Source organism: Saimiri boliviensis, chromosome 10 (assembly GCF_048565385.1).
Source record: "Saimiri boliviensis isolate mSaiBol1 chromosome 10, mSaiBol1.pri, whole genome shotgun sequence".
Classification (NCBI taxonomy): Eukaryota; Metazoa; Chordata; class Mammalia; order Primates; family Cebidae; genus Saimiri; species Saimiri boliviensis.
The window spans coordinates 18,870,600-18,890,568 of NC_133458.1; the positions used below are offsets into that span (position 1 = coordinate 18,870,600).

The 19,969-nt window shown below is 46.7% G+C and overlaps 1 protein-coding gene across 4 annotated transcripts in view; it reads left to right on the forward strand.

Moving 5' to 3' along the window:
• ATP6V0A4 (ATPase H+ transporting V0 subunit a4) overlaps positions 1 to 19,969 on the forward strand; it is a 98,821-nt gene that overhangs the window by 54,373 nt on the left and 24,479 nt on the right. For all 4 annotated transcript variants that reach the window (XM_074379021.1, XM_010340368.3, XM_003929749.4 and 1 more), the window contains 5 exons: positions 744 to 894; positions 2,772 to 2,911; positions 5,724 to 5,881; positions 12,383 to 12,476; positions 18,407 to 18,525. In XM_074379021.1, the coding sequence (XP_074235122.1) occupies positions 744 to 894; positions 2,772 to 2,911; positions 5,724 to 5,881; positions 12,383 to 12,476; positions 18,407 to 18,525 (662 nt within the window). The remainder of the gene's footprint in view (positions 1 to 743; positions 895 to 2,771; positions 2,912 to 5,723; positions 5,882 to 12,382; positions 12,477 to 18,406; positions 18,526 to 19,969) is intronic.

A 19,969-nucleotide genomic window follows, 5' to 3' on the forward strand; every position in this document is an offset into this window, starting at 1 on the left:
ATGGTTCTTTTTTGTTTGTTTTATTAAGAGTGCTTAAGCAATCTGGGTGTTAGATAAACGGAGATGGGAGAGCCTGGCGGAGAGTCTGAGGCTTGGAGCTAGGGTAATAGCTGTGGGAATTGGAGGGAGGATTCCGAAGGGAGGATTAGCAAGCCTTGGTGGGTGATCGACTGACTGAAACCAGAGAAGGGACACATCCGTGATTGTAAGGCGTTAGGAATATGGGAGAACGGACGAAGGAGGAGGGAGAACGTGGCGCTGTTCTTACCCAGGCAGGGACCTGGCTTTGGGGCAAGTTGATGGATGCAGGATTAGGCTCCTGGATTTTGTGGCGTTGGTGACACATTGGAGTTTGAAAGTCTGAGCAGGCACTTAGGAAAAAACTGGGGAAGGGTCAAGGCCATTTGGAAGAGAGGGATGAATTGAGAAAGCAGAGAGAGAGGAAGCATAGAGGGCCACGAGTCGTAACATTCACATTTACAGGAGCTGGAAAGGGGAGATTGTCAGAGACTCCAGAGACTCTCTTCTCTTGATAGCCCTCCTGTGAGGTGGATTGGATAAGCATTGGCAAGGTATTAACGCTCTACAGATGAGGTCGTGAGTCTCAGAGAGATCAAGGGATTGCCCCAAGTTTACTCAGCGAGAGATGGCAGGAGCTGGGACTGTGACCTTGTGTGTGTGACACCCAGCCCAAGACTCTTCTCCTTACGACTTTGTTGCCTTTTTTTTTTTTTTTTTTGCAGGAACTAAGTGGCTCTTCCATGGCCCCCATCATGACCACAGTGCAATCTAAAACAGCCCCGCCCACATTTAACAGGACCAATAAATTCACAGCTGGCTTCCAGAATATCGTGGATGCATATGGCGTCGGCAGCTACCGGGAGATAAACCCAGGTAAAGATCTGGTAAATTGCACAACTGGGCAGCCTGAAAGTGAAAACTAGGTAAGATGTACCCCTGAGTGACTGAGGAGGTGAACTTGTTAAAACTGTGAGGCTTGGGGCTAGGTTAGTAGCTGTGGGAATCGGAGGAAGAAGTAAGATAGTAGGGGCAAGCTGAAGGATTCCTAAATCCTGCTCAGTTTCCTAATACCCTGGGGTGTCGTCTATAAATGGCGATTGGTGAGAGTTGTTCTTTGTCTTCACCTGTTCACCCTTAAACTATAACCTCCTCAGGCAGCTGAAGTCAGTGATTGTTTCCTTCACCAGTTCAATGAGGGCCTTCTCTTGGCATCTTCACGGTTGTAGCTATTGTGTGGGAAAGACACAAGCACACAGAACTTAGAAGACTCGATTCTTGGTGTCCTAAGCTGTGGGATCTTGCAAGCTTGGTTAATAAAATAAAGGCGTGGGCTGGGCATAGTGGCTGACATCTGTAATCTCAGCACTCTTGGAGACTGAGGCAGTGGATCACTTGAGGTTAGGAGTTTGAGACCAGCCTGACCAACATGGCAAAAACCCTGTTTCTACTAAACATACAAAAATGAGCAGGGTACAGTGGCAGGCACCTGTAATCCCAGCTATTCAGGAGGATGAGGCAGGAGAATCGCTTGAACCCAGGAGGCAGAGGTTGCAGTGAGCCAAGATCATGCCACTGTACTCCAGCCTGGGCGACAGAGTGAGATTCTGTCTCAAAAAACAGATAAAACAAAAGGGTAGACTAGATACCCTTTATCCAAGCAGTGCATGGCGCTGTTCTCCAGCCTGAGACTCAGTCTAATTTGTGACCTGTAATGCAGGAGCCTCCTGGGTTGAGGTTCCCTGCGAGCAAACTGCTGGTGGTGTGTGATGCATGTGAATGGTGGAGAAACAGGCAAAAGATGGGTGTGGAGGAGTATAAAAAGCACCTACGAAGAGAAAACTGATCTGAAGTTCCGTCAAACTTGACAAGTTTTTTTGACTTTGTAATTTTTTTTTTTTTTTTTGAGACTGAGGTTGGCTCTGTTGCCCAGGTTGGAGTGCAATGGCATGATCTTGGCTCACTGCAACCTCAGCCTCCCGGGTTCAAGCGATTCTCTTGCCTCAGCCTCCCGAGTAGCTGGGATTACATGCATGTGCCACCACAGCTGGCTAATTTTTTTGTACTTACAAAAAAATAAAACCCCGTAGAGACAGGGTTTCTCCATGTTGGCCAGGCTGGCCTCAAACTCCTGACCTCAGGTGATCCACCTACCTCGGCCTTCCAAAGTGCTGGGATTACAGGCGTGAGCTACTGCTCCTGGAAAGACTTTGTGATTTTTGACAAGTCACTTAGCCTCTCTACGCCTCAGCACATCTGTAGTGTGGGGACTACCTACTCATAGACTGGGCACGGTGGCTCATGCCTGTAATCCCAACATTTTGGGAGGCCGAGGTGGGAGGATTGCTTGCAACCAGGAGTTCGAGACCAGCCTGGGTAATATAGTGAGACATCATCTCTACAAAAAATTTTAAAAATTAGGTAGGCATGCTGGCACACACCTGTAGTTCCAGCTGCTCAAGAGGCTGAGGTAGGAGGATTACTTTGAGCCCAGGAGGTGGAGGTTGTAGTGAGCCATGATCGTGCCGCTGCACTCCAGTCTGGGTGACAGAGTGAGACCCTGTCTCAAAAAAAAATTAAAAAGATTGCCTAGAAACTGATGTGCTCATTTATATGGCAGCTAAGCAAGTGTCAGGGTCGGCAGGGTGAGACAAGACAAGCAGAAAGTCTAAAGGAAACCAGCGCGCAGATTGTGCAGCTGTGGGAGGGAACCCGTGCTGGGGCCTCAGGTGTTGTGCGTCCCCCCTCCACAGCCCCCTACACCATTATCACTTTCCCCTTCCTGTTTGCTGTGATGTTTGGCGACTGTGGTCACGGAACTGTGATGCTCCTGGCTGCACTTTGGATGGTGCTGAATGAGAGACGCTTGCTCTCCCAGAAGACAGACAATGAGGTGAGTGAGTATCCTTGACTGCCTTGCCCCATTCATTTTCAGAATAGGAAAATTTGTATGTGGTTTTCACCTTAGAAATAACACGTTGTTATGAAAAATAAGGGAAAGAAAGAAAGTAAAAAAGAGCCAAAATTAACTTAAAACTTCTGGCCAAAGGTAATTCCTTTGGATGATTTGGGGCTGTCCCTTTCAGCATTTTTGAGTTTTTGTTCATGACTTGATAAAGCATCAATTTTTCTTTTTCATTATGTATGTTTTCTAACCCTGATTTTTTTCTCTGATTATAAAAGCAATATAGCCCAGTGCGGTGGCTCACACCTGTAATACCAGTACTTTGGAAGGCTGGGTTGGGGTGGGGAGGCAGATCATGAGGTCAGGAGTTCAAGACCAGCCTGACCAACATGGTGAAACCCCGTCTCTACTAAAAAACACACACAAAAATTAGGTGGGTGTGGTGGCCCATGCCTGTAATCCTAGCTACTCAGGAGGCTGAGGCAGGAGAATCACTTGAACCCGGGAGAGAGAGGTTGCAGTGAGCCGAAATTGTGCCATTACACTGCAGCCTGGGTGACAGAGCAAGACTTTGTCTCAAAAAACAAACAAACAAAAAACCCAGCAATTCATAATCATTGTAAAAATTAGAAAAATGCAACCATCTAGTGATGTAAAGTCACAGTGAATGTTTTTTGATATCTTTCCATTTTTTTCGTGCTTATACACCAATTTTTCAAAAACTGGCGTCAAGTAGTGCACAGTATTTGTATTGTTTTTACTTAAAATATCACGAGTATTTGTTCCTGGCGGAGCAGCCTGGGACCAGAGCCCTTTCGAACACTGAGAAACCCTGCCTGTCGTTTCCCCGCTCTTAGCTTCAAGTTTCTCCACCTTTCGCGAGGTCCCTTCGCTGAGTGCTGTGAAGGCTGGGACAACTCAAGAGGGTGCATTGGCTCGCAGTTGATTAGCTGGGCAGGCGCAGTGGCTTATGCCTGTAATCCCAGCAGTTTGGGAGGCCATGGTGGGTGGGTCAGGAGTTCGAGACCAACCTGGCCAACATGGTGAAACCCCATCTCTATCAAAAATACAAAAATTAGCCAGACATAGTGGTAGGTACTGGTAGTCCCAGCTACTTAGGAGGTGGAGGCAGGAGAATCTCTTGAATCTGAAAGGTGGACATTGCAGTGAGCTGAGATCTTGCCATTGCAGTCCAGCCTGGGTAACAGAGTGAGACTCCGTGTCAAAAAAAAAAAAAAAGTCCAACAGTTAATAGAAGTTAGTAACTTTAAGTTCATGGTAATACATTTTAAAAAGGGGAAACAGGCTGTAGCTGTGCTCTGATTTTAACAATATCTGCAGGCCAGGCACCATGACTCATGCCTATAATCCCAGCACTTTGGGAGACTAAGGTGGGCGGATCACCTGAGGTCAGGAGTTTGAGACCAACCTTACCAACATGGTGAAATCCCACCTCTACTAAAAATACAAAAATTAGCGAGGCATGGTGGTAGGCACCTGTAGTTTCTGCTACTCAGGAGGGTGAGACTGGAGAATCACTTGAACCCAGGAGGTGGAGGTTGCAGTGAGCCGAGATCATGCCACTGCATTCTAGCCTGGGTGACAGAGCAAGATTCTGTCTCAAAAAAAAAAAAAAAAAAAAAAAAAAAGAATATCTGCAATGTTTGATTACAGGTTGAATTAATTACAGCTAGGTTAGCGATATCGAGGTTAGTGGGCAGAATCCACCCGTGACCAATATAGTTTTCCATGCCAAGCTTAACATTTTGATTTTCAGAGTTACCCTTCAGCACTGCTTGGAATGATTGACACACATCATTCAGTATTATGAGAAAGCACTTCATGCTTCTCAGCAGACATAGACAGACAGGGACTCAACTTCACAGTGACAAGACACAAAATGAGTAGAGATCTGACTTGTCATAAATGTAGCAGCCATGAGAGGCCAGTTCAGTGCGTGTCTCCTGGAAGCACTTGAGGCAAAGCCACCTGCTTTCAGGTCCCTTTCGAAGCAGGTGAGGCCGTGCTTGCACTTAGTTTATTTTCTGATGCAGGCGCAATGCAAGGAGCTGAGGCTTATATGTTTTCATTTTTTCAAAATGGAGTCTGGCTCTGTCACCCAGGCTGGAGTCCAGTGGGGCGATCTCAGCTCACTGCAACCTCTGCCTCCCAGGTTCAAGTGATTCTCCTGCCTCAGTCTTCCAAGTAACTGGAACTAATGTGCACACCACCGTATCTGGCTAATTTTTAGTAGAAATGGGATTTCACCATGTTAGCCAGGCTGGTCTCAAACTCCTGACCTCAGGTGATCTGCCTGCCTCGGCCTCCCAATGTCCAGAGTATTGGGATTACAGGTGTGAGCCACCATGCCTGGCTTTTTTTCTTTCTTCTTCTTTTTTTTTTAAAGACAAAGTCTTACTCTGTCACCCAGGCTGGGGTGCAGTGGTACGATCTTGGCTCACTGCAGCCTCCACCTCCCAGATTCAAGTGATTCTTCTGCCTCAGCCTCCTGAGTAGCTGAGATTACAGGCCTGCACCACCAAACCTGGCTAATTTTTGCCTATATAGTTTTTATTTCTGCGATAACAAATACCAGTCTAGGACTTTTTAGTGCACCTATATGTTCCAAAAACCAGGATGCTGTGTTCTTCCTGTCTGGATGATTGATGTCTGCTGTGTCATGTGGTCCACCCCAAGGATGCCTGTGCCGGTGAAGCTGGAGACATTCTGTGGCATGCTTCCCTCCGGGGTCTGGTTCAGAGCCCACTGACAATCATCCTCTCTGTCTCTCTGAGGCCAGATTTGGAACACCTTCTTCCACGGGCGCTATCTGATTCTCCTGATGGGCATTTTCTCCATCTACACGGGCTTGATCTACAATGACTGCTTCTCCAAGTCCCTGAACATCTTCGGCTCTTCTTGGAGTGTCCAACCCATGTTCAGAAACGCCACCTGGAAGTGAGTTGATGGACAGAGATGGCACACTCGCTGGCCAGTCAGGTGGCCTCAGTGGCTGTTTTCATAGTAGGGAGAGGCTACCCCTAGCTCAGCTCAGAGGTACACTTGAAAATTCAACAAATAGGCCAGGCGCGGTGGCTCATGCCTGTAATCACAGCGCTTTGGGAGATTGAGGCAGTTGGATCACTTGAGGTCAGGAGTTTGAGACCGGCCTGGCCATCATGGTGAAACCCATCTTCACTAAAAATACAAAAATTAGCTAGGTGTGGTGGTGCGGGTGCCTGGAATCCCAGCTACTCAGGAGGCTGAGGCAGGAGAATCACTTGAACCTGGGAGGCAGAGGTTGCAGTGAGCTGAGATTGTGCCACTGCACTCCAGCCTGGGCAACAGAGTGAGACTGCATCTCCAAAATAAATAAATAAATAAAAGAAAAAAATAAATTAGCTAAGTATGTTGGCCTGTAGTCCTAGCTACCTGGGAGGCTGAGGTAAGAGGATGGCTTGGGCCCAGGAGGTCAAGACTGTGTGAGCTACGATCACGCCATTGCACTCCAGCCTGGGCAACACAGCAAGATGCTGTCTCAAACAAAAGCAAATAAGAGGCTGGGCATGGTGGCTCATGTCTGTAATCCCAACACTTTGGGAGGCCGAGGCGGGAGCATCACTTGAGGTCAGGAGTTCAAGACCACTCTGGCTAACATGGTGAAACTCCATGTCTACTAAAAATACAGAAATTCACCAGGCATGATGGTGCGTGCCTATAATCCCAGCTACTCAGGAGGCTGAGGCACGAGAATCACTTGAACCCGGGAGGTGGAGGTTGCAGTGAGCCAAGATCGCGCCATGGCACTTCAGCCTGGGCAGCAGAGCAAGACTCTGTCTCAAAAACAAAAACCAAACAATGCAAATGAGGAAAGGATTGGTTTTGCAATGCTATCTCCCTGTGTTTGTCCTGTGGCTGGCGGAGTGGGGGTTGGGGACTGTAGAATAGAGAGGCCTGGAAGCTCTCTAGATCTTCCCCTGTGCATTCCACAGTGATTTTACACAGTTCAGCAGACGCGCAGTCTTTAGAATGGAAGCACAACCTTTCAGGAATGGAGATTTGTCTGGGGAGGGAGGAAGATTTTAGAGTTTGAGAGGTAGGTCAGTTTAATGAGCTGGGGAGAATACGAGACTGGAGGATAGGGGACTGTGAAGTGAACAAATAGAAATCGCGACGGCCTTGTGATTTTTGGGGGGAATCTTAGGCTATGGGCATAACATACTCGAGAGTCCCATAGTAGCGTGAGGGCTAATCTGTGAAACCTACATGTCATTGATGATATTTCCTAACATGTGTCTCTGCCCAGCTTCTTTGGGTCAGCTTAAGATTTCCCTGCCTCATTCTGGAACTTCGATTTGAACAGATGAGAAAAGACAAGCAAAAGAGAAGGCTGAGCTCGGTAGACTGTTCACAATCTGTTTTCCCATTCTTCCTCTCCCAAGGAAGGAGCCTTACGGGTTTCACTTGCTCACCCAAATCTGTTGTGAACGTCATAAATGGGGGACAGAATGAACCATCAATTTCATCCAAGAGTTTTTCAGTTAGAAAAGATTCAATCCTGGGTTGTTGGTTTTTCTTTTTTTCTTTCTTTTTTTTTTTTTTTTTTTTGAGACGGAGTCTTGCTCTGTTGCCCAGGCTGGAGCATGGTGGCACGATCTCGGCTCACTGCAACCTCTGCCTTCCGGGTTCAAGCAATTCTCCTGCCTCAGCCTCCTGAGCACCTGGGGCTACAGGCACACGCCACTACATCTGGCTAATTTTTGTATTTTTAGTAGAGACGGGGTTTTACTGTGTTGGCCAGATCTCCTGACCTCATGATCCACCTGCCTTGGCCTCCCAAAGAGCTGGGGTTGCAGGTGTCAGCCACGGTGCCCGGCCCAATCCTGGTTTTCTTTTGACAGAGCTTTCCTGAGGGCATTTGAGGGGCTTGATGTTGGCACAGAGGCTCCAAGAGACTGTAGCAATCTTCATTGTGGGGCATGGAGATTCTAATTCAGTCCCTTCTCATTTCTCTGCTAGGCCTAAGTTCCCTGAAGTAGAGATGGGATTCCCCACCTTAAATAAACACAGAAGAATTAAGGATAAAATGTTTTCCAGAATGACATACAGACACCTCTATCTGTGTGTTTTGATTTTGTTTTTGTTTTTGTTTGTTTTTTTGCTTTGCAATTAGTATTCTAAAGAGATGCCCAAAAGAATAAAACAAAACTTCCATAAATGTAAAAACAAATTAGGTCGAGCACAGTGGCTCACACCTGTAATCCCAGAACTTTGGGAGGACAAAGTGGGAGGACTGCTTGAGCCCAGGAGTTCAAGACCAGCCTGGGCAATATAGGGAGGCCCTGTCTCTCTATATAAAATGAAAAAAAAAAAAATTAGCTGGGCTCAGTGGCACGTGCCTGTGGTTCCAGCTACTCGGGAGGCTGAGGCAGGAAGATCATTTGAGCCTGGGAAGTTGAGGGTGCAATGAGCTGTGATGGCACCACTATATCCAGCCTGGGCAATACAGCAAGACCCTGTCTCAAACAAACAAATACATACATTCTTATACTTAGTTCTGCTCTTTAGATTTAAAGTCATAAGTATAGAGATGAGTTTTATTTTTTATTTATTTATTTTTTTTTTTTGAGACGGAGTTTCGCTCTTGTTAACCCAGGCTGGAGTGCAATGGCACGATCTCGGCTCACCGCAACCTCCGCCTCCTGGGTTCAGGCAATTCTCCTGCCTCAGCCTCCTGAGTAGCTGGGATTACAGGCACACGCCACCATGCCCAGCTAATTTTTTGTATTTTTTAGTAGAGACGGGGTTTCACCATGTTGACCAGGCTGGTCTCGATCTCTTGACCTCGTGATCCACCCGCCTCAGCCTCCCAAAGTGCTGGGATTACAGGCTTGAGCCACCGCGCCCGGCGAGTTTTATTTTTTATTTTGAGATGGAGTCCGTTCTGTGGCCCAGGCTGGAGTGCAGTGGTGCAATCTTGGCTCACTGTAACCTCCGCCTCCTGGGTTCTTGCAGTTTTCCTGTCTTAGCCTGCCAAGTAGCTGGGATTACAGGTGTGTGCCACCACACCCAACTAATTTTTGTATTTTTAGTAGAGACGGGGTTTCACCATGTTGGCCAGGCTGGTCTTGAACTCCTGGCCTCAGGTGATTCACCCGCCTTGGAGTCCCAAAGTGTTCGGATTACGGGTGTGAGCTACCACGCCTGGCTGAGGTGAGTTTTGAAACATGTAAAATCTGCATAATTTCACCAGACTACCAACATGAAATTCCATTTCCCCTGGAGCGTGACTGTGAAAGGCCCAGTTTAACAGTCTTGTTATCATTCTGCAGACGTGGGTATGAATATTGTTCTTTTGTTTTGCTTATGTTTTTTTAGACAGAGTTTTGCTCTGTTGCCAAGGCTGGAGTGCAATGACATGATCTTGGCTCATTGCAACCTTCGCCTCCCGGGTTCAAACAATTCTGCCTCAGCCTCCCAAGTAGCTAGGATTACAGGCACGTAACACCACACCTGGTCAATTTTCTATTTTTGGTAGAGACAGGGTTTTTCCATGTTGGTCAGGCTGGTCTCAAACTCCTGACCTCAAGTGATCCACCCGCCGTGGCCTCCCAAAGTGCTGGGATTACAGGCGTGAACCACCGTGCCTGGCTGTTGTGAATGTTGTTCTCTTCTGCACCTGCAAATGACTTCTTCCCCAATTCAGGATTCTTTGGTCTTGAATTGGAGCAATGCTCAGGCACATGTGAAGGGTCAGTAGTATAAGGAAGAGCCTCATTATCAGTGTGGCAGAAGAAAATGACAGCTGAAGTACACAGTGAGCTGATTCTGGTCATCAGCTGCAACCTGGGTTTTGAGCCTGTTTCCTTGATGGTTGAAAGGCCACTGAAAACATTCCTGCAGTCACCGGAGTTGGGTGTATTGACTCAACGAGGGAGAAGGTGCAGCATTGCGAAATCCATGTTTGTTAGGAGGCTGTTAGAAAGGGCTTAGAGCATTTGGCCTGTGTTAGGATGCAGGGATGCTGGGTCGTTTTTGTGATTTAGACTATGTCCTTCTTTCTGCCTGTATCAGGGTGTGATTGTGGAATGATCTTGTTTTTTCTTGTTCGGTCGGAGTCGCCAGGTGGTGTCCGACGGTGGTGTTCTGTGAAGCTGTTTATGCTCAGCAGGAGACACGATGGCTTAGCCGTGGGTGCCAGGCCAGTTCCCTCCTGTCTGGGGTGACTTTTCTCTTTGTGAATACACAAACACTTCTCTGCTGTGGAAATCCAGCCGTCTGCACCGACACATGCCATTAGGACAGGGGTTGTGACTGGGAGAGTGAGTCACAGTCAGCTGCTGCCACCGTATATGGAAGGCCAGGACAGTAGGGCCGGGCTTCCCGATTCCCTCAGCTGCCACCTAAGGCCCCCAGTGCCTCGCTGCGGAAGGGAGGGAATGTATTTCTTTCTTTCTTTTTTTTTTTTGGAGACAGAGTCTTGCTCTGAAGGGATCCGCCCTCATCGACCTCCCAAAGTGCTGCGATTACAGGCGTGAGCCACTGCGCCCAGCTGAGGGCCTGTATTTCTAGGCAGCCTGGCAAGACTGTCCACTGTCTGTTCTTCATTTCATTCTTTTTTAAATTCCATTTTATTTATTTTGTTTTTTGAAGATGGAGTCTCGCTCTGTCGCCCAGGCTGGAGTGCAGTGGTGTGATCTCGACTCACTGCAACCTCTGCCTCCTGGTTTCAAGTGATTCTTCTGCCTCCTGAGTAGCTGGGATTACAGGCATGTGCCACTCTGCCCAGCTAATTTTTGTATTTTTAGTAGAGTCAGGGTTTTGCCATGTTGGCCAGGCTGGTCTCGAACTCCTGACCTCAAGTGATCCACCCACCTCAGTCTCCCAAAGTGCTGGGATTACAGGTGTGAGCCACCACGCCAGGCCTGTTCTTCATCATTTTAAATGCTCATTCCTTGGGTCCTTCCACAGATGCAGGTTATTTAAAAAAAAAAAAAAATTAACTCAATATTCTCATCCCCTTAAGGCTTGCAAAGGTAGAGAATAAGAAATTTCTGGGCCGGGCGCAGTGGCTCACACCTGTAATCCCAGCACTTTGGGAGGCTCAGGTGGGTGGATCACTTGAAGTCAGGAGTTCAAGACCAGCCAGACCCCAACATGGTGAACCCCATCTCTATTAAAAACACAAAAATTAGCCGGATGTGGTGGTGCATGCCTGTAATCCCAGCTACTCGGTAGGCTGAGGCAGGAGAATTGCTTGAACCTGGGGTGCGAGGTTGGGGGCAGGGGGCAGAGGTTGCAGTGAGCCAAGATCGCGCCATTGCACTGCAGCCTGAGCAACAAGAGTGAAACTCCGTCTCAAAAAAAAAAAAGAAAGAAATTTCTTCCCATTCATGTGCATGCTTCTGGGTGAAAAGGGACACAGATTTAAAGATAGTCTACGGGCTACGTGTTTTTAGTGGTAAGTTTCATAGCAGTTGAGGTGTATATGTAAAACACCAATCTATCCTTCAGAAACAGCCCCCACGCTCCCAGGGGAGACTTCCCAAGCGTGTCCGTGGGCTGGGGTTTCTTTTTTTTTTTTTTTTTTTTTTTTTTTTGAGACGGAGTTTCGCTCTTGTTACCCAGGCTGGAGTGCAATGGCTCGATCTCGGCTCACCGCAACCTCCGCCTCCTGGGTTCAGGCAATTCTCCTGCCTCAGCCTCCTGAGTAGCTGGGATTACAGGCACGCGCCACCATGCCCAGCTAATTTTTTGTATTTTTAGTAGAGACGGGGTTTCACCATGTTGACCAGGATGGTCTTGGGGTTTCTTTCCTTCATGCTCCCAGAATCCCTGCCTTCTACCTTATTTCTGATGTGATGTGAGTCCTGATTTCCCTTCCTTTTCCTTTCTCTTTTCCTTCCCTTTCTCCTTCTCTTTTTCCTCCTCTCCCTTCTCCCCCTTCCTCCTCTTTTTTTTCCTTTCAACAGAGTCTCACTCTGTTGCCCAGGCTGGAGTGCGGTGGTGTGATCATGGCTGACTGCAGCCTTGACCTCCCGGGCTCAAGCAATCCTCCAGCCTCAGCCTCCCAGGTAGCGGGAATGAAAGGCAGGTACCACCACACCCTGCTGGTCTGGAACTCCTGGGCTTAAGGGATCCTCCCGCCTCAGCCTCCCAAACGGCTGGGATTATGAGTGTAAACCATTGCTCCCGGCCGTGATTTTCTTTACTATAGCACATCAGGCTGAGATCTCTTTGGAAACTCATGCTGTGAACTCCTTAGGGGCCAGATGGTAATTTCTGTCTCCTCAGTGCTTAGGACAATACTTGATGCATAGAAGATATTGAATCAACCAAACTGATGAGTTGCATCAGTAGTGGGGCTTTGATGGGCCAGTTCATGACTGGTGGTTCTATAGCATTTTTTTCTGCCTCTGGTTGCTCATTGTTTGTTTTTCTCCCTTTCTCTCTCTAAAGTACTCATGTAATGGAGGAAAATCTGTATCTGCAGCTGGACCCAGCCATACCAGGAGTGTATTCTGGAAATCCATACCCATTTGGGATTGATCCGGTAATAATGTCGTCTTGGGTTAAATATTTACTGTGTCAACTGCCTAGTGGAAGAGACCTCTGGATAGAGAAGAGAAGGCCAGCAAAGCCTGTCAAATCAACAAAGCTTGTGTTGAGATAAAATAACTTTTGCTGAGGTTTTTGTAACACACAGAGCCGGATTCAAATAAATATTCTGTCTGCACCCTCTAGCCGGCCCCATTTTCCATGCAGTTCCCCAAACATCTGCCTCTTTCTCCATCAATTACATCCCTGGTGGTTAATAATTGCTTCTTTAAAAGGCACTTGATTGCCTGGGAAGTATGCATATTAGATAAGCTATTTAGCATCCTAATCAAGTTCAAGTTTCCTGCTTGATGTTTTCTTGCAGTGGGAAACATTTCCCTTTTTTCTAAAAAAGTGTAGATTTGCTTTTATGCTTGTTTTGTTTTGTTTTTGAGACGAAGTCTCATACTGTCACCCAGGCTGGAGTGCAATGGCATGATATCAGCTCACTGCAACCTCCGCCTCCCGGGTTCAAGCAAGTCTCCTGCCTCAGCCTCCCAAGTACCTGGGACTACAGGTGCCCACCACCACACCCGACTAATTTTTTTGTATTTTTAGTAGAGACGGGGTTTTACAATTTGGCCAGGCTGGTCTTGATCTCCTGATCTTGTGATCTACCTCCCAAAGTGCTGGGATTATAGGCATAAGCCACTGTACCTGGCCTTGTTTTGTTTTACTGTGTAGAATTGACACTTTTTTTAAAAGGGTATTTGCTTCATTTTATTTGTTTGTTATATATATCTCAGTCAACTAGATTCGAGCTAAGCAAAATGATACTTCCTCAAAGCCTGTAGATGTAAAGGGGTTTTGAGGAGCCATACATATGCCCATTCATGTAAAGCCGTTTATTTCTATTGGCCCAGTGCATGCTGCCACCAGGTGGCGGCCTTATGCTCCAAATGAGCGTGAACTGAACTAGAACTGAACTTGGCAAATGTCTGTAAATGTTTCTTCTAAGCTCTCCTTTGTACAAGAGAACCTGAGACCTCACTTTGTGTTGCTGACAGTTGGGAGTAAATAGTACTAGCCCTAAAATTGGTTCTCCAGTCTCTCTTGTCTTGCAGATCACCTCCTCTTAAGTCTTCCTGGGTCATCCTGCTGTCTCCTGCCTCCCCACCTTTATGAAAACAGAAACTTTGCCAGAGATTTGTTTGTACTTGCCATCCAGGCACACTTGCATTCTAAGTTTTATCATAAGTGGTAACGTCCTTGAAGGCTGGTTTGTAAGTTGGAAAGTGTTAAAAACTAATTTGAATTGTTTTTGTGGCCTACAAGACTTTATTGTGGTCAAAGGCATTTCAGGTTTAGTAAGCAGGTGGAGAAGGAATCTAGAGGGGATGATCTTAGGGTCTGGTTGATCTTCCTTTGTTTGGAATCTCATTCCTCCAATGGTCTTGTCTCTCCCCTTCGTGGCCCACAGTTAATTCATCAGCAAATCCTGCCTGTCCATTTCTGCTCCTCAGGCAGCATGGGGCTACAGTATTTCATATCGCAGAGCTGAGTGATCCTGAGTTTCTGCTCTGCATGCAATTTTGTCATCTGCCCACAAGTTAGAAAAGCAAGAAAATACATTAGGGTGAAAGAGAATGTGGGATATTAAAAATAATTAAATTTGTTCCTAGTAACATTTAGAATTTTGAAAAATTCTGGTCTTTCTCTTCTGAAATAGTACATATATATGATTTAAAAAAATCTATACAACATAAAATATTATATAATGAAGAGCTGGAATTGGCCTGATGTGATGGCTCACACCTGTAATCCAAGCACTTTGGGAGGCCAAGGCAGGTGGATCACTTGAGGTCAGGAGTTCAAAACCAGGCTGATCAACCTGGTGAAACCTTGCCTCCACTAAAAATACAGAAATTAGCTGGGCACAGTGGCACATGCCAGTAGTCCCAGCTACTTGGGAGGCTGAGACAGAAGAATTGCTTTAACCCAGGAGGTGGAGGTTGCAGTGAGCTGAGATCACGCCACTGTACTCCAGCATGGGCAACCAGAGTGAGAGCCCATCTCAAAAAAAAGAACGTAAAAATACCAAAATTAGCCAGGCATGGTGGTATATGCCTGTGATCTCAGCTACGCAGGAGGCTGAGGAAGTACTGGAATCTGGGAGGCAGAGGTTGCAGTGAGCTATCGCACCACTGCACTCCAGCCTGGGCGACACAGAGAATCTCTGTCTCAAAAAAAGAAAAGAAAAGCAGGAGTTGCCTTTCCTTTCCTACTTCTCGGTTCCTATTCCTCAGAGATAACCACTTTAACAGAACATGTCTGTCTTAGTCCATTTTCATGCTGGTGATAAAGACATCCCCAAGACTGGATAGTTTATAAAGAAAAAGATTGTGTCGGGAGGCCACACAATCATGGTGAAGGTGAAAGGCACATCTTACATGGCGGCAGGCAAGAGAGAAAATGAGAACCAGGCGAAAGGGGTTTCCCCTTATAAAATCATCAGCTCTCGTGAGACTTATTCACTCCTACAAGAACGGGATGGGGGAAACCACCCCTGTGATTCAACTATCTCCCGCCGGGTCCCTCCCACAACACATGGGAATTATGTTAGCTACAATTCAAGATGAGATTTGTGTGGACACAGCCAAACCATATCAATGTCTGTGCCTGTATTAGTACTTGTGTCATACATATATTAATCAGGGCTTACCTTTTACATAACACAAATTCGTACAGTGCATTTACTGACTGCATTTGGCATCTATCTGTGAATCTAATCAGAAAATATTTGGCCTTCATCATAGCTGGTCTCAGGTGTTTTTGCAAATTTTACGACAAATGAACATAATACAATGGTTAAGAGTCTGAGCTCTTCACAGAGGAATCAGACTGCCTGTGTTTAAATGTTTGCTTTTCTATTTCCTTGCTCTGTGAGTTCGGGCATGTTAACATCTCTATGTTTGTTTCCTCACCTATAAAATGCATGTAATGACAGCCCTAGGCCCGGGTGGGGTGGCTCACATCTATAATCTCAGCACTTTGGGAGGCTGAGGCAGGTGGATCACCTTTGGTTAGGAGTTCAAGACCAGCCTAGCCAACAGGGTGAAACCCCGTCTCTACTAAAAATACAAAATTAGCCAGACGTGGTGGCAGGTACCTGTAATCCCAGCTACTCAGAGACTGAGGCATGAGAATCACTTGAACCTGGGAGGCAGATGTTGCAGTGAGCCGAGATTGCACCATTGCACTCCAGCTTGGGCGACAAGAGCGAAACTCTATCTCAAAATAAATAAATATATTACAGCACTAACTCCCGGGACTGCTCAGCAAAAGAAATTATGTTTACACGTAAACCCCCAGAGCAGAGTCTGATGCACAAATGTGGTTAATGCTCCTTGAATTTAGTTACTCTTATGTCATTTCTTCCTAGGTATGTAAGTAACTTAATTTTGCTGAGGTTATAATAAATTACCTTATCTGTAAAATGACAATACCTGTATCTCATAGAGTTTTCAGTGGAATTAAATGAGATACACATATCTAAATTGCTTAGTATGTGCTTGGTACTTAACTATTAACATTTTAAAATTTCATATTTATTTATTTATTTAGCAATAGGGTCTTGCTCTGTTGCCCAGGCTGTAATACAGTGGCATGATCATGGCTCACTGCAGCTTTGACCTCCTGGGCTCAGTCTTCCTGCTTCAGCCTCCCAAGCAGCTGGGACTACAGGCACATGCCACTCCTTGCTGGGCGAAATTTTTTTTTTTTTTTTTTTTTTGAGACGGAGTTTCGCTCTTGTTACCCAGGCTGGAGTGCAATGGCGTGATCTCAGCTCACTGCAAACTCCGCGTCCTCCTGGGTTCAGGCAATTCTCCTGCCTCAGCCTCCCGAGTAGCTGGGACTACAGGCACGCACCACCATGCCCAGCTAATTTTTTTGTATTTTTAATAGAGACGGGGTTTCACCATGTTGACCAGGATGGTCTCGATCTCTTGACCTCGTGATCCACCCACCTCGGCCTCCCAAAGTGCTGGGATTACAGGCGTGAGTCACCGCACCCGGCCTGGGCTAATTTTTTAAAGTTTTTGTAGAGGCTGAGTGCGTTGGCTCACTCCTGTAATCCTAGCACTTTCAGAGGCTGAGGCGGGCAGATCACAAGGCCAGGAGTTTGAGACCAGTCTGGCCAATATGGTGAAACCCTTTCTCTACTAAATATAAGAAAAGTAGCCTGGCGTGGTGGTGCACGCCTGTAGTCCCAGCTGTTCAGGAGGTTGAGGCAGGAGAATCGCTTGACCCTGGGAGGTGGAGGTTGCAGTGAGCTGAGATCGTGCCACTGCACTTCAGCCTGGGTGACAGAGCAAGACTCTGCCTCCAAACAAAAAAAAAAAAAAAAAAAAAAAAAAAGTTTTTGTAGAGACAGGGTCTCAGTTTGTAACCAGGTTGGTCTTAAACTCCTGACCTCAAGTGGTCTTGCCATCTTACCATCCCAAAGTGGTGGGATTACAACATGAGCCACTGTCCCTGGCCAACATTTTTAATGTGTCAGATTTGGCTGGGTCTAAAGTATCCTAGCAGACCTGCCCTCACTGCCTCCTCAGTGGGTGCCCCTCCGGCCTAGCTCAGGACATTGCAAGGAATAATCAGTGCAAATTAGCGCCCGACCGTGTGAGCATGTGTGTGTGTGTGATGGAGCGAGCAAGATGATTGTGTTTGAGGTTGTGTCTGATTGGATGTTGGCCCCTTAACAAAAGCAAAGAAGTTTGGTGGAGGAAGTCATTTAGGAGCAAAGATGAGAAAGACATTGTACCTTTGTCGCCTTTGACATGTCCCAGAGGAAGCCTGAAGACAATTTGGGATGTACCTCAAGTTCAGGTGGGACAGGGGAAGGAGCAAGGACTTGGAACCATTTCCATGCAGTGACAGTGGAGACCATGAGGCTACTGAGATTTAAATGGGGAAGAGGAATATTAGCGACTCTGGTCATTAGCCAGCGTGAGATCCCAACCACTCCCCTCCACCCACCTGCCCCCTGCATGACCACCCAGTGTGCTTTCTCCTCATGTCAGTATCATCAGTATCGTTTGGGGCAGGACAGGTACACATGATCCCCACCTGGCGGTGCTGTTTAAAACAAGGGCTGTGTAGAAGGCAGGAACTGCATCTGACCCATCGTGCTTACAGAGATTGGTTAAAGGAACGGCTTCTTGAGAAGGGCCTGGGGAAATGCTTTGTAATGTGAAGCACTATAGACTTTCAGAGTAAGAGGTAGTATTGTTTAAAAGGATTGGATACATCCATGGGCCAGTGATCTCTAGGCCATGATGAAGGAAACTGAGGCAAGTTTGAGATCTTTGCATAATGGTACAGCTTATCTTTCCTTTTTTTTTTTTTTTTTTTCCGAGCCTGAGTCTTGCTCTGTCGCTTGGGCTGGAATGCAGTGGCATGATCTTGGCTCACTGCAATCTCTGCCTTCCAGGTTCAAGCGATTCTCCTGCCTCGGCCTCCTGAGTAGTTGGGATTACAGGCATGCGCCACCATATCCTGCTAATTTTTGTGTTTTTAATAGAGATGGGGTTTCACCCTGTTGACCAGGCTGGTCTCGAACTCCTGACCTCAACTGATCCATCTGCCTTGGCCTCCCAAATTATCTTTTCACATAGGATTTTTCTCCCCTGTTTTTCCTCTAGCAATTTGATAATAGCACTAAGGATCCTGTTATTTTTGTCATTAAAGTTGCATTTATAAAGGGCTTCATGCTTTTTTCCTTTTTGGAGACCAAAATGCATGTATTGAGCGGGACTGAAACATGAAAGTGCAGTTTCCAGAGCGATTTGCTCAGGGAGAGTTTTGCTATGGCCCTCAACTCCAGTCCAACTTCTAAGACTCTCTCTCAGGTGGGTTTTTTTTTTTTTTGTCCCATTTCCCATCCAGATTTGGAACTTGGCTTCAAACAAACTCACATTTTTGAACTCCTATAAAATGAAGATGTCAGTGGTCCTGGGAATCGTCCAGATGGTTTTCGGTGTCATCCTCAGCCTTTTCAATCACATGTAAGTTTCCTGATTCACTGTCTGCCTGTTCTGTCTGATCACACTGATGATGAATGGTGACAGAGCCACTGGCTTGGGACCTGCATCTCTCTGTGCAAGTTTTCTACCTGTAAGGGGTACTTTCCTGCGCATCTTGGCTTGAGCCAAGACAAGCTGGTTGGCTGGAAATGGAAGCACCTCCGTTTCTCCTGAGCAGAATCTCTCTAAGGTAAGTGTTCCTCTGGCCCAAGAAATATTTGAGGGCTCAAAAAAACAATGGAGGCTGGGCACAGTGGCTCATGCCTGTAATCCCAGCACTTTGGGAGGCCGAAGGGTGGATCGCCTGAGGTTAGGAGTTCAAGACCAGCCTGGCCAACATGGTGAAACCTCATCTTTACTAAAAATACAAAAATTAGCCAGATGTGGTGGCGGGCGCCTATAATCCCAGCTACTCAGGAGGCTGAGGCAGGAGAATTACTTGAACCTGAGAGGCAGAATTTGCAGTGAGCTGAGATTGCACCATTGCACTCCAGACTGGTTGACGGGGTAAGACTCCATCTCAAAAAAAAAGAAAGGGCCAGGTACAGTGGCTCATGCCTGTAATTCCAGCACGTCAGGAGGCCAAGGCGGGTGGATCAGGAGGTCAAGAGATCGAGACCATCCTGACCAACATGGTGAAACCCCATCTGTACTAAAAATACAAAATTTAGCAGGGATAGTGGCAGGCACCTCTAGTCCCAGCTACTTGAGAGGCTGAGGCAGGAGAATCACTTGAACTTGGGAGGCAGAGGTTGCAGTGAGTTGAGTTCACACCATTGCACTCTAGCCTGGGCGACAGAGTGAGACTCCCACAGTATCTGGTGTTCTCCCCAACTTGAAAGGCCTTGATTGGTGCTGTCTCCAAGCTCAGATCCCACCAAATGGGCCAAGAGAAATATATATGAATTTTGGCCATGATGCCCTCAGGCCCTGCCTTCTACTGGTAACGTTTCTTTCTGCTGGCAGCGGCCTTTCTGTCACTTCTTTGGCTGTTGATGTTGCCATGTCTGTTCCTTTCCTTCTATCAAGATCCATCATTGGAAAACATCTTAACTTCATTTATGCTAAAGGTATAAATGTTTGCAAACAGCTTCAAACGTGCCTTTCACATGTGCCTTTTGTGAACATGGCTATTGACTTGTAGGTGCTGCTGAGATCCCACCTCTATGGAGGTGAGCGGTGGAGGGGCCCCATGCGCCACATAAATGATGAAATGTTTGGAATCAGAAGTTTAAGTCTTAGTTCCACCTCTTAGTAGCTGCGTGATCATAGAGTCAGTCATTGCTTAATGTCTGTGAGATGATTGTTTTTACAGAATGGGAATACTGTACATACTAAGAATGGGTTAGGCTATTGTGTGTAACAAACAGACTCCAAATTTCAGTAGCTTAAGACCATGACACATGCCATCATGGGCCCCCCAAGA